Raw genomic sequence first — 15,029 nt, 5'->3', positions numbered from 1 at the left:
TTTAATAAAAAATTTGTCTTTCAATGAATTTTAAACTCTAGAGTTAGTTAATATCGACAGATACTATTTTCGATGAAATTAATAATTCTTAATATATCTGTAACTTTTGAACGGTAGATTTTATAAAAGATGTATAAGATACCAAAATTATACAAAATTAAATTACCTTCCAGACAATGTTTCATAACTAATATTTCCAATCAATTCTACATCTTAAGTTAATTAATATCGACTAAAACTACTTCCAAGGTAATTAATATTTCAAAAAACAGCCGTAGTATTAAAAAAAATCGATTCTATTAAAATTTCTATCAATTTCCTCCAGGACAAAAAAATATATGTCGAAATACATAAAAAATATATTTTAAATATATTAAAAATCTATAAAAAATATGTAAATTATGTATAGTAAATATATTTTTAATAACTAACTTTTGGCCGTTTTTCACATATATTTTATATATTTCAAATATATTTTAAATATATTCAAAATATATTTTTAGCTATGTATTATTTATGTATTTTAAGAAATATCTTGAATATATCTAAAATATATATGAAAATCAGCCAAAAGTTAGTTATTAAAAATATATTTACTATACATATTTTTTATATATTTATATATTTTTTTTTCATGGGGGTTTCCTTTTTTTAAAATCTAATTTCTTCGCGCGAGAGTTCTTAAGAACCCTTTTAAGCCTCAAAACTAAAAAAACCTTTGGTGTTTCCTGTATGTTGTGTAATTATTTTCAATCTAATTGTATATTGTGTTTTGTATCCTCCGGAAAATTATTTTTCTTTATTTTTACTCCAGAAAAATTACAAACTAGCTTAAAAAAAAAAAAAAAAGCTAAATCGTAATTTTTCTATCTTAATAATAAGAATATTAACCGACAATAACTAACCAGCATATAATGCTATTCTTTGTTTGTTCTCTGTGGCGCCCATTGTTGTTACCTGATCACCTGACAATAAAACCACTTACTGAACCTCTCAATAAACTCAAATAAATCTCCACCTCCAGGTCTTGAAGGTACTAATTAAATGCCTCCTTAGTCAACAGATTAAAGAAAAACTAAATAAAAATATATTTTTTAACAATTGCTTGCTCGAACGTTGCATGTTTACTCGTTTTCTTTGTCTATCTCTTTCTCTTCATCTTTTTCTCTTCATATTTTCTCTCTTCCATCTCTTTTCTCTCTTTCTTTCATAAAAATTTATTTTTTTTTCTCTCTTTCATGCCATTTTCGTTATATTGTTAATATCAACAGTCCCTAACTTATCGTTTGTAAGAATAAAGATTGCCCCAACGCATCTTAATATTTATTAAGAGTTTGAGTTTATAGTTAATTGAAGTAAATCCATTTTGTTATATTATTAATATTATTATCATTATTATATTATTATATTATTATTATTATGTTTCGTATTTTGTATTAGCAACCCCTCGTTAATGCAAACAATGATAAACTTTTTCTTACAATTAGTCTCTTCGACCTAACTTGAGTTTTCTTGTTCTACGCACAAGCACGCTTTCGCGCGAATCCTCGAGATCGAAAAAGAAAAGCAAACTGGAGATTGTGTGGTAATTATGTAAACAAGGATTACTTGGACCGCTTGCTAGAGCTTATGCTTTTTTTTTTTTATTCACAGAAATATATTTACGATATTAATAACAGGTAAATTTATATTAACAACAATGTTTAATTAATAATCTGAATTTTAAATTTATTTTTAATTACATTCTTACAATATTAAATATTAATATAAATATCAATATTAATTATTGATTAATTATTATGATAATATCATCATCAAGATGGTTAAGAGTTAAGATACTATCGAAGGATCGCGATAAGCGCGGCTTTCCTCCACAGTGCATGTTATCCGCCATAGAAACCGGCCTTAATGCAAGCATCAAATGTCCGCGCTCGCCATCTTGTCGGCTAGATGGTTATAATATTGAAGAAGATTTTTCGGAAAAAATTTATAAAAATTTTGACTATTTTTATAATTTTTAATAATTATACTGATAGGATTTATTAATTATTAATAATTTAATTTATTTTAAGACAGTTTAATTTATTGAATATTTTTTAACATTCAATAAATATTTATTTGAGAAAAGTACATTTATTAATAGTTAACAAATATTTATTAACAGTTAATAAATATTTTGTTGAGTGAATTTGTTTTCCTTGCAATTTCATATATGATATCAAGATTGCTTATAAACGAAAATCATCTTTATAAATTATTTGCATTAATTATATTACATTATAATAACGTTTATTATAAAATACCAAATTCTATCACAGCTCATAATAAGCTTTTATATTTTTAAATATTAAAAAGGTTAATTTATTTAGTGAATTTAATTATTATCATGTATTCCAGCTGGGGTTATAAAAAGTGTCAAAAGACAATTGCTATTTTTGCTTTTTATTTTAAATAAATATTTGTTAACAGTTAACAAATATTCATTAACCATTAATAAATATTTATTAACAATTAATAAATTGTACTTAATAAATTACTTATTAACTGTTAATAAATATTTGTTAACTAACAAATATTTATTAACATTCAAATCGTATTTAATAAATAATTTATTAACTTAATAAATATTTATTGAATCCTATAATGTTGAAAAATCATTTATTAACAGTTAATAAAGCTTATTAAATATAAACAAATCTTTCTATCAGTGTATTATTTGTTAAATATAAATATTTTAAGAAAAATATGTTAAGGTAAAAGCCCAAATTATTGACAGGGGTCTAAATGCACCCTAAATTATTTTTAAGTACACTGATAGAAGGATTTCTTAGTATTTAAGAAGATTTCTTTGTATTTAAGAAATGATTTCTTAAACATCATTTTTTAGTATTTAAAAAATATTTCTTAATATTTAAGAAATATTTCGTAGTATTTAAAAAATATATATATTTCTTAGTATTTAAGAAATATTTCTTAAATACAAAGAAATATTTTTTAAATACTAAGAAATGATGTTTAAGAAATGATTTCTTAATTACAAAGAAATCTTCTTAAATGTTAAGAAATCCTTCTATCAGTGTATATTTAATCATCTGTGGTAAGAATAACTATCATATAAATTTTTATTAAATTCTAATTAATAAAAAAATTGAAAAGAATTACTGTCAGTTCAAAATATTAAATATTAATTATTAAATAAAATAAAAGCACCAGTTCATCAAACCAGCTTACGAGCGTCTATTTTCTTAACAACTTTGGTTAGAAAAGTATTTTTTTTAAATGCTGTTTAAATTAATTTCTTCGTCTAATTATATGATCTTTTTTTTTTAATTAACAATATATGAAAAATTTATAAATTTGAATAATCGAAATTAATTGTTTCCTTTATAATATTTAAATAATGGGTGTCAATAACTAGTTGATAATTTTTAAATTGAATCTCATATTGACAGCCATTCGACAGCGCTATCACGCCTTTTTTTTACTTTAACCGAAAAAATTTACTGTAAGAGTTTGAACTCTTCTGATTCAATAATTATTTTTAAATGAATTTTTATATTTTTAAAAGTAATTAATCATTTATGGAAATTATTATTAATAAACTTTAATTAAATTGATTACTTAATAATAAGTTTCGATAAATAAGAATAAGCAGATAATTCGATGCATGCGCAGTATAGGTGTCAATAATTGGGGCTAAGGTATGTCAATAATTAGATCAATCAGTTTTTTAACCTGTCAATAATTGGTGTATCCGGATACTCTATTTAATTGTTTAAAATTGATTAGTAAATATCAGTGATTATCATTTTAAAAAAAGAAATTGATTAGTAAAAACATTACTTGAGACATTATCACAAACAAAATTCAACGATATTGATATTTGATTGCTTAAAAGAAATCAAATACCTTTGTTTCTAATAGTTTCAATAATTGAGGCATCTATCTTATATTTAATTATCTGCAATAAGAATAACTATCTCTTAAATTTTTATTAAATTCTAATTAATTAAAAAATTGAAAAAAATTATTCAGTTCAAAATATTAATTATTAAAAAAAAATAAAAGCACCAGATCAAACCTTACGAACGTTTATTTTCTTAACAACTTTGATTAGAAAAGCTTTTTTTTAAAATGCTGTTTAAATTAATTTCTTCGTCTAATAATATGATCTTTTTTTTTTAATTAACAATATATGAAAAATTTATAAATTTGAATAATCGAAATTAATTGTTTCCTTTATAATATTTAAATAATGGGTGTCAATAACTAGTTGATAATTTTTAAATTGAATCTCATATTGACAGCCATTCGACAGCGCTATCACGCCTTTTTTTTACTTTAACCGAAAAAATTTACTGTAAGAGTTTGAACTCTTCTGATTCAATAATTATTTTTAAATGATTAATTATATTTTTAAAAGTAATTAATCATTTATGGAAATTATTATTAATAAACTTTAATAAAATTGATTACTTAATAATAAGTTTCGATAAATAAGAATAAGCAGATAATTCGATGCATGCGCAGTATAGGTGTCAATAATTGGGGCTAAGGTATGTCAATAATTAGATCAATCAGTTTTTTAACCTGTCAATAATTGGTGTATCCGGATACTCTATTTAATTGTTTAAAATTAATTAGTAAATATCAGTTATTATCATTTGAAAAAAAGAAATTGATTAGTAAAAACATTACTCGAGACATTACCACAAACAAAATTCAACGATATTAATATTTGATTGCTTAAAAAAAATGTAATCATAACTTTGTCTCTCATAGTGTCAATAATTAGGGCTTATACCTTATATCTTTTTTGTAAAAGAAAATTTTCTACTGAATTTGATCCTAGAATATTTTTGAAAAATTTTTATTATTTCATCAGATAATTAAAAAATAATTGCGCCCAATATCAAAATTTTACTGTTTTTTTTTTATTTTCTTCAAAATCTTTAAATATCTCCAAAAAAAATGAATTTTTTGATTAAAAAAAATGAATTTTTTCTTTTTTGGAAAGAAAAAAATTCTATAAAAATTGTGTCACAAAATATTTTAATTGTTTCATGAAATATTTAAAAAAACACTCTTAGAATAAAAAATTTCCTTTATTTTTCTTTCTTTCTTTCTTAAAATCTTTAAATATCTCCAATAAAAATCAATTTTTTTTTTTTCAAAAAAACACATTCTTATTTTTTTGTAAAAAAATTAAATTTTCTTTAAAATAACTTAACATTTTTCATAAAATTCATTATTCTATAAAATTTAAAAAAAAAAAAACAATTTTAATTAGATTCAAAATTTCCTTTTTTTTTTATTTTTTCTTCAAAAACCTTTAAAAATCTCAATAAATATCAATTTTTTGTAAAAAAGTGACATTTTTTATTTTTTTTAGAAAGTAAAAATTTTTATAAATTTACTCTAAATATTTTTAAAAATTTTACTTATTTTACGAGATATTTCAAATTATTTTTAACTTTCCGCTAAGAAAATAAAAAATGTTCAAAAATCGGGAAGTTATTTTTCTAGAAAATCATGAAAAATTAAAAAAAAAATAAATAAATAAATTTGATGCATACATTAAAGGCCTGTTAAACAAAAAGTGACGTCTGATCTTCACCCGTCTGTCTAAAAAAAAAAAAAAAAAAAAAAAAAAAAAAAACCCCAGGAATCGCACGCAGACTGCATCCAGCGTGGTATTAAGTAGTCGGTAGCAGTAGAGTAGTCTTAGAGAATGTTAGACCTAAAGACGACGAAATACAATATATCAAACAAAATATATTAATATTGATATAAACGAACGACAATTATATAGTCTAGGTTCTCGCTTACACCACGAAGCGCAGTCAACTCATGATTCATGTCATTATTGAAGCTAAGAAAATAAAAAAACTCTGAGAAAACTGATAAAAACATAAATAACCATAACTGAAGTGAGCGTGTGTATGTGTGAGAGCGTGTGCGAGTGTATGGCCAAGGACGCAACAACAACCCTAAGATCTTAATTAAAATCTTAGCGGTCACAGAGTCCCAGCGCCATTATATGTCCTTATAGTCTAATTCGATTACTTGCTATTCCTCTGACTCACTTAAAAGTTTAATTGCTACACTCTCATTTTATAAATTATTTATATGTACTAAGAATATATATACAAGCTTTTTAAAAATTTTATTTTTTATATTTTTTATTGTCGTTTTAATTAATTTTATCACTGTCAAAAATTAAGAGTGAATTTTTAATAATTAGTGTTTTAAAATTTAATAAATTAAGAAAATTGGTGATGAAAAAAGTGTTAGAACCGTAAAAATTGAGTTTAAGGTGATTTTAAGCTAAATTCAAATGTCAACAAGATGGCGGATGATGTTACGTTGCACGAAATGGCGGCTTAGATGCTAAATTTAAAGTATAGTCGGTTAAAATATGAAATCTTTATAAAAGTCATTTTAAAATTTAAAATTTAACAGAAAATTGGGTTGAGAAAATTAATTCAAAATTAATGTCAGAGAACAAAATGGCAGCCTTGATAATAAATTAGAAATATAGTTGTTAAAAGTGAGCCATTTTTGATTCTACAATTTAAAAATCTTTGTTAAAAAGTTTTTAAAATCTAGAAAGTTAGTTTTAGCGAAAATTTTATCTCGACAAAATGGCGGTCTAAATTCTGAGCTACAAAATGGTGGACAAAATTTAATACATAATTAATTAAAACAATAAATTTAAGCTTTTAAACTTCAAACTTTTAATAGAAATATTTTAGCACTTAAAATTTGATATTAAATTAATTCTTAATGTAAATTTTAGAGCTCGACAAAATGGCGGCCTAAATTCTGTGCTACAAAATGGTGTACAAAATTTAAAATATACTTAATTAAAACAATTTAAACTTTTAAACTTCAAAAAGTTTCATTTGAAAAATATTTTAGCGCCTAAAAATTGATTTTCAATGAATTTTTCGTGTCAACTTTAGAGCTCGACAAAATGGCGGTCTTAATTCTGTGCTACAAAATGGTGTACAAAATTTAAAATATAATTAATTAAAACAATAAATTTTAGCTTGTAATCTTCAAAAACTTTTATTAAAAATATTTGAGCGCCTAAAAATTCAAATTAAACTTTTAGTGTAAACTTTAGAGCTCGACAAAATGGCGGTCTAAATTCTGAGCTACAAAATGGTGTACAAAATTTAAAATATACTTAATTAAAACAATTTAAACTTTTAAACTTCATAAACTATTATTAGAAAAATATTCTAGCGCCTAAAAGTTGATTTTAAATTAATTTTTCGTGTAAACACTTTAGATCTCGACAAAATGGCAGGTTAAACTCTTTTAGCGCGCGCGCTTCAGAACTCCCGCGAAAATTTGAATACTAAAAATCTTTTAAACCTTTTTATAGACTTTTTTCATCTATAAAAATGTATTAAAAAATCACTCTGAAAATTAATGACTTGTAAAAAAAAAATAGTGGCTAAATAGCTTATTATTTATTTATTTATTATTTAGTAATTAAATAAAAAATCAATCGACTGCGACACAAAACAGATAACTGTAAATACTGTAAATATAAAAAAAAGTTACAAAATATATATATAAATAATTCTAAAAACTCACTAATTAAAATTAGCACACTAAATGAAACCCTCACGTAGTTTCCTTTCATACGGATGTGTGCACACTGATCGAAGAAAAAACCACCGAAGAACTTAATAAAACGGTTGTTAAATATTAAAATATAATAAAACTAATTCAAGTTTTGTTTCCGTAGACAATGGCAGCGACTAAGAGGAACGCAGCCGGATTAACTTCTGCAGTACCCAGAGCTACGCTAAACGACGAGGAATTGGTAAGACTACCCTCGGGCCATTTTTATAATTATCTGGGGTTTAAAATTTACAGAATTTCCCTTAATTTATAACGGGGAGGTCGGTTCAGGAGAAATTTAATTATTTATTATTTTAGGATAAAATTAATTTTTTGTTACTAAAAACGGTTTACAATTAAGGAGCTAAACCTAAATTAGAATAATGGAAAATAAATTTCCAGTGACCTGTAATATTACCCATTGATAAGAAAAAAAAAAATAGAAGCCGCCGGGACTCGAACCCGAGTCCTCGGGCTTCCATTAGCAGGTCCGTGGTCAGCAGTCTGTTTTTAGAGGAGTAAGACTATTAATCTAACCTTTTGTTGAATTATAAAAATGTATTTTCTTTTTTTCCATATTAATGTGCGGCATTTTATCCTCATTTCCACGCTATTTTATTTCACGTAAGTGGCTCAGTGTCTCAAATCTTTATTTTCTCTATACCACAACATTATCTTTATCTGTCCGACAAACTTCCCCTCAAACTTCCCTAATTTTCAATATTATTTTTTTTTTAACCACTTATTTATTATATTGACTCCTCATATGAGATACGCTCGATAACCTCACTCTCTTCTTTGTCATCTACGGAGCAACGAGTAGCGAATTAGTGACAACAATACGCAATAGCCAGAGTAGGAAATGTGACATTTATTATTGACACTCGTTATTCATCTCTATCAATATCTATTATTTTATATTATATATATTTATAGACATGTATATGTACCGATATTTTGGGCTGTTTTTATGAGATTAATTTTTTTTCCGGTTTTATAGGAAAAATTGACAATTTAAGGACGTTCTCAAGGAGATTTTTTAATCAAACAATTCATAAGTTATCTATATTATTAAAGATATAAGCTCATCCCGATGTTACACTCATTAAGAGTTTTCATTTGAATACTCACATGAATTTTGATATATTTTTCATTTATATTATATATTTTAAATATATAAGCTCATCCTGATGTTACACTCATCAAAAGCTTTCATTTGAATACCCACATCAATTTTTCATATATTATATATATATATATATATATATATATATATATATATATATATATATATATATATATATATATATATATATGTACATGAAAAATATATCAAAATGCATGTGGGTACTCAAATGAAAGCTCTTGATGAGTGTAATATCAGGATGAGCTTACATCTTTAAAAATATTAATAATTAAGAAATTACCTTGTATCTTGTGAAATATTGACATTTTTGAAGATATAAGCTCATCCTGACATTATACTCATCAAGACCTTTAATTTGAGTACCCACATCAATTTTTCATATATTTATATATATTATATATATATGTATAATATATGAAAAATATATCAAAATGCATGTGGGTACTCAAATGAAAGCTCTTGATGAGTGTAACATTGGGATGAGCTTACATCTTTAAAAATATCAATAATTAAGAAATTACCTTGTATCTTGTGAAATATTGACATTTTTGAAGATATAAGCTCATCCTGACATTATACTCATCAAGACCTTTAATTTGAGTACTCACATCAATTTTTCATATATTTATATATATATATATATATATATATATATATATATATATATATATATATATATATATATATATGTATAATATATGTATAATATATGAAAAATATATCAAAATGCATGTGGGTACTCAAATGAAAGCTCTTGATGAGTGTAACATCGGGATGAGCTTATATCTTTAAAAACGTCAATATTTAAAAAAATACAGTGCAATTGAACGAAAGTCATTATTTAATAAAGCAAAATTTTATTTAGAAATTTTTTAAGGGCTAGAATTCTTGAAAGCGTCGTTTGCTTTTGATTTGCTTGGTGGCATTCAACGCAATTTTTTAAGTACAAAAATTGTTTGTTTTGAGTCGTGGATTAAAGAATTTAAAAGTTATCTCAAAAAAAACGAGTATTTAGAAATTTTTTAATGGCTAGAATTTTTGAACTTGTCGTTCGATTTTGACTTGCTTGGCGGTATTCGACTGAGTTTTTCAAGTATAAAAAAGTGTCTCTGATGTCTGGAGTTGATTAGTCAAATATTTTGAAAGTTATTTAGAAAAAACTTAAAAAAAATGTATTTTTGGTTTTTATTTTTTGAATTTCTTTGAAAGAGCTCTGGTGATTGACTTTAAAATCTAATCAGATCGAAGTCTCAATGAACACTTTAGAACGCCGTGTCGCTCATCTCGATCGGTTGATTCGTTCTAAAGATATCCTACGGCAAAATTTTATTTACATACATACACACGGTCGGACGTCCAGCCGAGAATAGTCGGAACAGCTTCCTAAGACCTCAAAACTTGGAGATCTGATGAAAACTCTTATTCTCAAAATTCCGCCGACAATTAATAGCTTGGTATTTTTAAAAAAAATTAATTTTCAAAGCGGGAAGTTTAGAAATGTCAAAGTTGTTGGAAAAACTACTGGTAAAAAATGAAATAACTTTATTATCGAAATATCTTTCTCAAGTTTATAATTTCTTATTCGAAATAAATTAATAAAAGTCGTAACTTTGAATAATTGGATAATTAAGTAGAATAGGTTTTATCGGTATAATAAGTAGTGTATAAAAAAAATCAAGTATATATAAATTCATATATCTATATATGTATTAAAATCTTCCAGTTTAATTAATTGTTCTTAAAGTTATACTCGTAGATAAAAAAATCTTCCATCTCATAAATTAGGAATTATATAAAAATATTAAATGATTATTGAAGAAAGAGATTTGATGAAAACTCTTATTTTCAAAATTGGACCAAAATCAATAACTTGCTATTTTTTCTAACGGGAAGTTAAAAATTCATTTTTATCCAGGAGACTTATAAGTATTCAGAAATATTTTAAGAAAATTGATTTTCCTGGGAACGTCTTTAATGTCTAAAATTCGTAAATTTTAAAAAATTTATTTTTGTTTCTGTTATAAAATTTTATAAATTATTGAGAAATTTTCAAAGCTTCAAAATTATTAAAAAATTTTATAAAAAAAAAAATTAATTTTTTAGATAGTCCAACATGTATTCATACATATATTTAGATAGAGGTAACCACAAAACAAGCACATTTTGTGAGAACGTCATATAGAAGCCAGAGAGTAGTGACCCGCACCAATACAATGTAAATATTATATCAGGACATCAGATAGAGGAAATAAGATACTCAATAGTATTTATATTTATATATATTTATTTATAAGTACAATAAATGATCCGCAATATAGTTTTACGATAAGATATTCCTGCTGGGTATTTCTACAATTTGTACTTTTGTCTGAAGGTAAGCTTCTATATATATACTATCTGGTTGTAATCGAGGTATTTTTATGGGTTTTTTAATATTGATGGTACACAATCTTGAAAAATTTATAGTCTTCTTTTCAATACTTTACTTAAAATGGTTGAAAAGTAACAATTTCAATAGAAGCGCGATAAATTATTATTGATAAATAAAAATCTAGTTTATTTATTGAAGTTATGAAAGCTCAATTTTTAATATAAAATTCTGGGTGAAATATTGAAGATACGAAAAAATATTATCAAATTTTTTTTTATTTATTTTTGTTTAGAGAATTTAATTTCCTACAAAAAAGTTTCTTATCAATTTTGTCCTATCTATTATTCCCCCCAAAATTTGAATTTAAAGCCAAAAAATGATGTTGAAGAATTTATCTGTAGGTTTCAAAATATTGAAAATAAAAAAATAATACAAGATAAAAGCCCCAAAAAAAAATCACCCAGTCGGGACTCGAACCCAGTTCGCACCGCGCCGTTAAAAAAGAGTAAAACAACTTCGCTAATGTAAAATTTGTGAGCTCTATTAAAATTCAAATTTTTTTATATATTCGTAATAAGGACAAAGCCCCAATTATTGACAGGGGTCTAAATATTGACACCCTAAATTATTTTTAAATATATTTAATTATCTGTAATAAGAATAACTATCATATAAATTTTTATTAAATTCTAATTAATAAAAAAATTGAAAAGAATTACTGTCAGTTCAAATTTCTTCATCTAATAATATGATCTTTTTTTTTTAATTAACAATATATGAAAAATTTATAAAATTGAATAATCGAAATTAATTGTTTCCTTTGTAATATTTAAATAATGGGTGTCAATAACTAGTTGATAATTTTTACGTTGAATCTCATATTGACAGCCATTCGACAGCGCTATGACGCCTTTTTTTTACTTTAACCGAAAAAATTTACTGTAAGAATTTGAACTCTTCTGATTCAATAAATAATTTTTAAATTAATTTTTATATTTTTAAAAGTAATTAATCATTTACGGAAATTATTATTAATAAACTTTAATAATATTGATTACTTAATAATAAGTTTCGATAAATAAGAATAAGCAAATGATTCGACGCATGCGCAGTATAGGTATCAATAATTGGGGCTAAAGTATGTCAATAATTAGATCAATCAGTTTTTTAATTGCCAATAATTGGTGTATCCAGATAATCTATTTAATTATTTAAAATTAATTAGTAAAGATCAGTGATTATCATTTTAAAAAAAGAAATTGATTAGTAAAAACATTACTTGAGACATTACCACAAACAAAATTCAACGATATTGATATTTAATTGCTTAAAAAAAATCAAATCATAACTTTGTCTTTAATAGTGTCAATATCTTGTTGCAAAGTAAAAATATTTAGTCGATGAGAGTAAGCTTGAAGTTAAAAGCAAAACTTTAAAATCTATAAGTTTAAGATATTTATATTTTTTAGACGACTTTTTCAATCTTCTGAAAATAGCGTATTATACGATTGGTATAATAGTCTTCCGACGGGCGTCTCAGTGTATCAATAAAACGATATCGAAATCTCTGAATAAAACGTATGATATTTGACGAAGCAATCTCTGTATTTTTCACGGTATTGTTACCGATATCTTCATTTTTTATTTTTGTAGTTTTCTTTCCCAATGACGTGTTTTTGTACGCTTATAAACTTTATTTCAGCTCTTTCCGATAGTGTCATAAAATTCGACGGTTTATTGTCTGTTTTAAAATTGCAATCACGCTCGATTCACATTAAGTATCTAGTATTGTGTCATCTTGATATTTAGAGAGACTTAACTTTTTAACGGGTCATCTTTTTCGATAAATAAAAATTTTTCGTACAAGCTATAACTTACGAACGGTTGATCATATAAAAATTTTATGACAATTTGAAGGAAATTAAATTTTCTTTCCGTTAACGTCTCCAAAAATACACTTTTAATCAATTTTTAGACCTTAGAGTTAATTAATATCAACGAAAATAATTTTTCGGTGAAATTAATATCCTAAAAAACGATTGTAACTTTTGAACGGATGATATTATTAAAATTTTATGACACTTAATTTGTAGGAAATTAAATTTCCTTTTCGGTGATGTCTCCAAAAATATTTTCATAATTAATTTTGAAGCTTAAAATTAATTAATGTCAACGAAAATAATTTGTCGGTGAAATTAATATCTTTAAAAACGGCTGTAACTTTTGAACGGTTGATATCAAAATTTTATAAGACATCAAATTTGTAGAAAATTAAGTTTCCTTTCCGGTGATGTCCCCAAAAATGCATTTATGATTAATTTAAGAGCTTAAAATTAATTAATATCAACGACAGTAACTTTTCGGTGAAATTAATAGTTCATAAAACGGCTGTAATTTTTGAACGGTTGAAATTATCAAAATTTTACGACAATTTGTAGGAAATTAAATTTCCTTTCCAGTAACGTTTCTAAAAATACACTTATAATTAATTTTAGAGCTTAAAATTAATTAATATCAACGAAAATAATTTTTCGGTGAAATTAATAGTTTAAAAAATGGCTGTAACTTTTGAACGGTTGAAATGATCAAAATTTTATGACACTTAATTTGTAGAAAATTAAATTTCTTTTCCGGTAATGTCCCGAAAAATGCATTTATAATTAATTTTAAAGTCTAAAATTAATTAATATCAACAAAAATAATTTTTCGATGAAATTAATAACTTAAAAAACGGCTATAACTTTTAAACGGTTGATATTATCAAAATTTTATGGCATCAAATTTATAGAAAATTAAATTTCCTCTCCGGTTATGTCTTCAAAAATACACTTTTAATCAATTTTTAGACCTTAGAGTTAATTAATATTAAGAAAATTAATATTTCGGTGAAATTAATATCTTTAAAAACGGCTGTAACTTTTTAACGGTTGATATTATTAAAATTTTATGACACTTAATTGGTAGGAAATTAAATTTCCTTTTCGGTGATGTCTCAAAAAATATATTTATAATCAATTTTAGAGTTTAAAATTAATTAATATCAGCCAAAACAATTATTCGATGAAATTAATATCTTAAAAAATTAATTAATTACCCTTACAATCTTCAATTATAATTAAAAATAAGTATAAAAATTCAACGAGCGCAACCAGAGAATTGAAAAATTACAAAAAAAAAAATTGATTTAAGAGAGTTAATTAACAAATAGTCTGTAATGGAAGTGACATTAATTGTAGAAGTACTCAGAAAACCCTATAGAGCTTTTTAGCGGATCGATATGCTTCACAATTCACACCGAGCAGACAACTTTTTGTACCGAGTACAGAGTTTTGAATAATATAAAGCAATAAATTCACTAGCTAACGTACCAAGATATCAAACATAAAAAAGTAAGATACTTTTTTAGAAACTGAACTGATAAGCATGTGAAGTATGAGATCCCTGAAACATGAACCTAATCTAACCTCCAGAATATAAATATATATAGCTATAGTTATATAAAAACATGTACGAAAGTATGCCGAGAGACGATATCGCGATATCTGACCGAGTTTGTGTGCTCATGCCTCTGCAGAAGATGCACGTGTACAAGAAAACGCTCCAGGCGATGATCTACCCAATATCCTCGACGACGCCTCACAACTTCGTAACCTGGACCGCCACCTCGCCGACGTACTGCTACGAGTGCGAGGGATTGCTCTGGGGAATTGCTCGTCAGGGTGTACGCTGCATGGAATGCGGTGTAAAGTGCCACGAAAAGTGCAAAGATCTGCTCAATGCTGACTGCCTGCAGAGTAAGTTAAAAAGTAATACCAATTTTTTATATACTTATTCAATTAGTAGATGATCGACTAGATTACATCTGCCATTTCA

The 15,029-nt window shown here is 24.8% G+C and overlaps 1 protein-coding gene across 14 annotated transcripts in view; it reads left to right on the top strand.

Moving 5' to 3' along the window:
- LOC123267470 overlaps positions 1-15,029 on the top strand; it is a 134,782-nt gene that overhangs the window by 80,325 nt on the left and 39,428 nt on the right. For 5 of the 14 annotated variants that reach the window (XM_044732099.1, XM_044732100.1, XM_044732098.1 and 2 more), the window contains 4 exons: positions 1,025-1,033; positions 1,529-1,585; positions 7,763-7,840; positions 14,731-14,962. In XM_044732099.1, coding sequence (XP_044588034.1) covers positions 1,025-1,033; positions 1,529-1,585; positions 7,763-7,840; positions 14,731-14,962 — 376 coding nt within the window. The remainder of the gene's footprint in view (positions 1-1,024; positions 1,034-1,528; positions 1,586-7,762; positions 7,841-14,730; positions 14,963-15,029) is intronic. The other 9 variants (XM_044732104.1, XM_044732103.1, XM_044732109.1 and 6 more) reach the window with 7 other exon arrangements.

This window comes from Cotesia glomerata, linkage group LG6 (genome assembly GCF_020080835.1).
Source record: "Cotesia glomerata isolate CgM1 linkage group LG6, MPM_Cglom_v2.3, whole genome shotgun sequence".
NCBI lineage: Eukaryota > Metazoa > Arthropoda > Insecta > Hymenoptera > Braconidae > Cotesia > Cotesia glomerata.
Note: the sequence above shows the minus strand (reverse complement) of the source record. Positions and strands in the feature narration are given on the sequence as shown.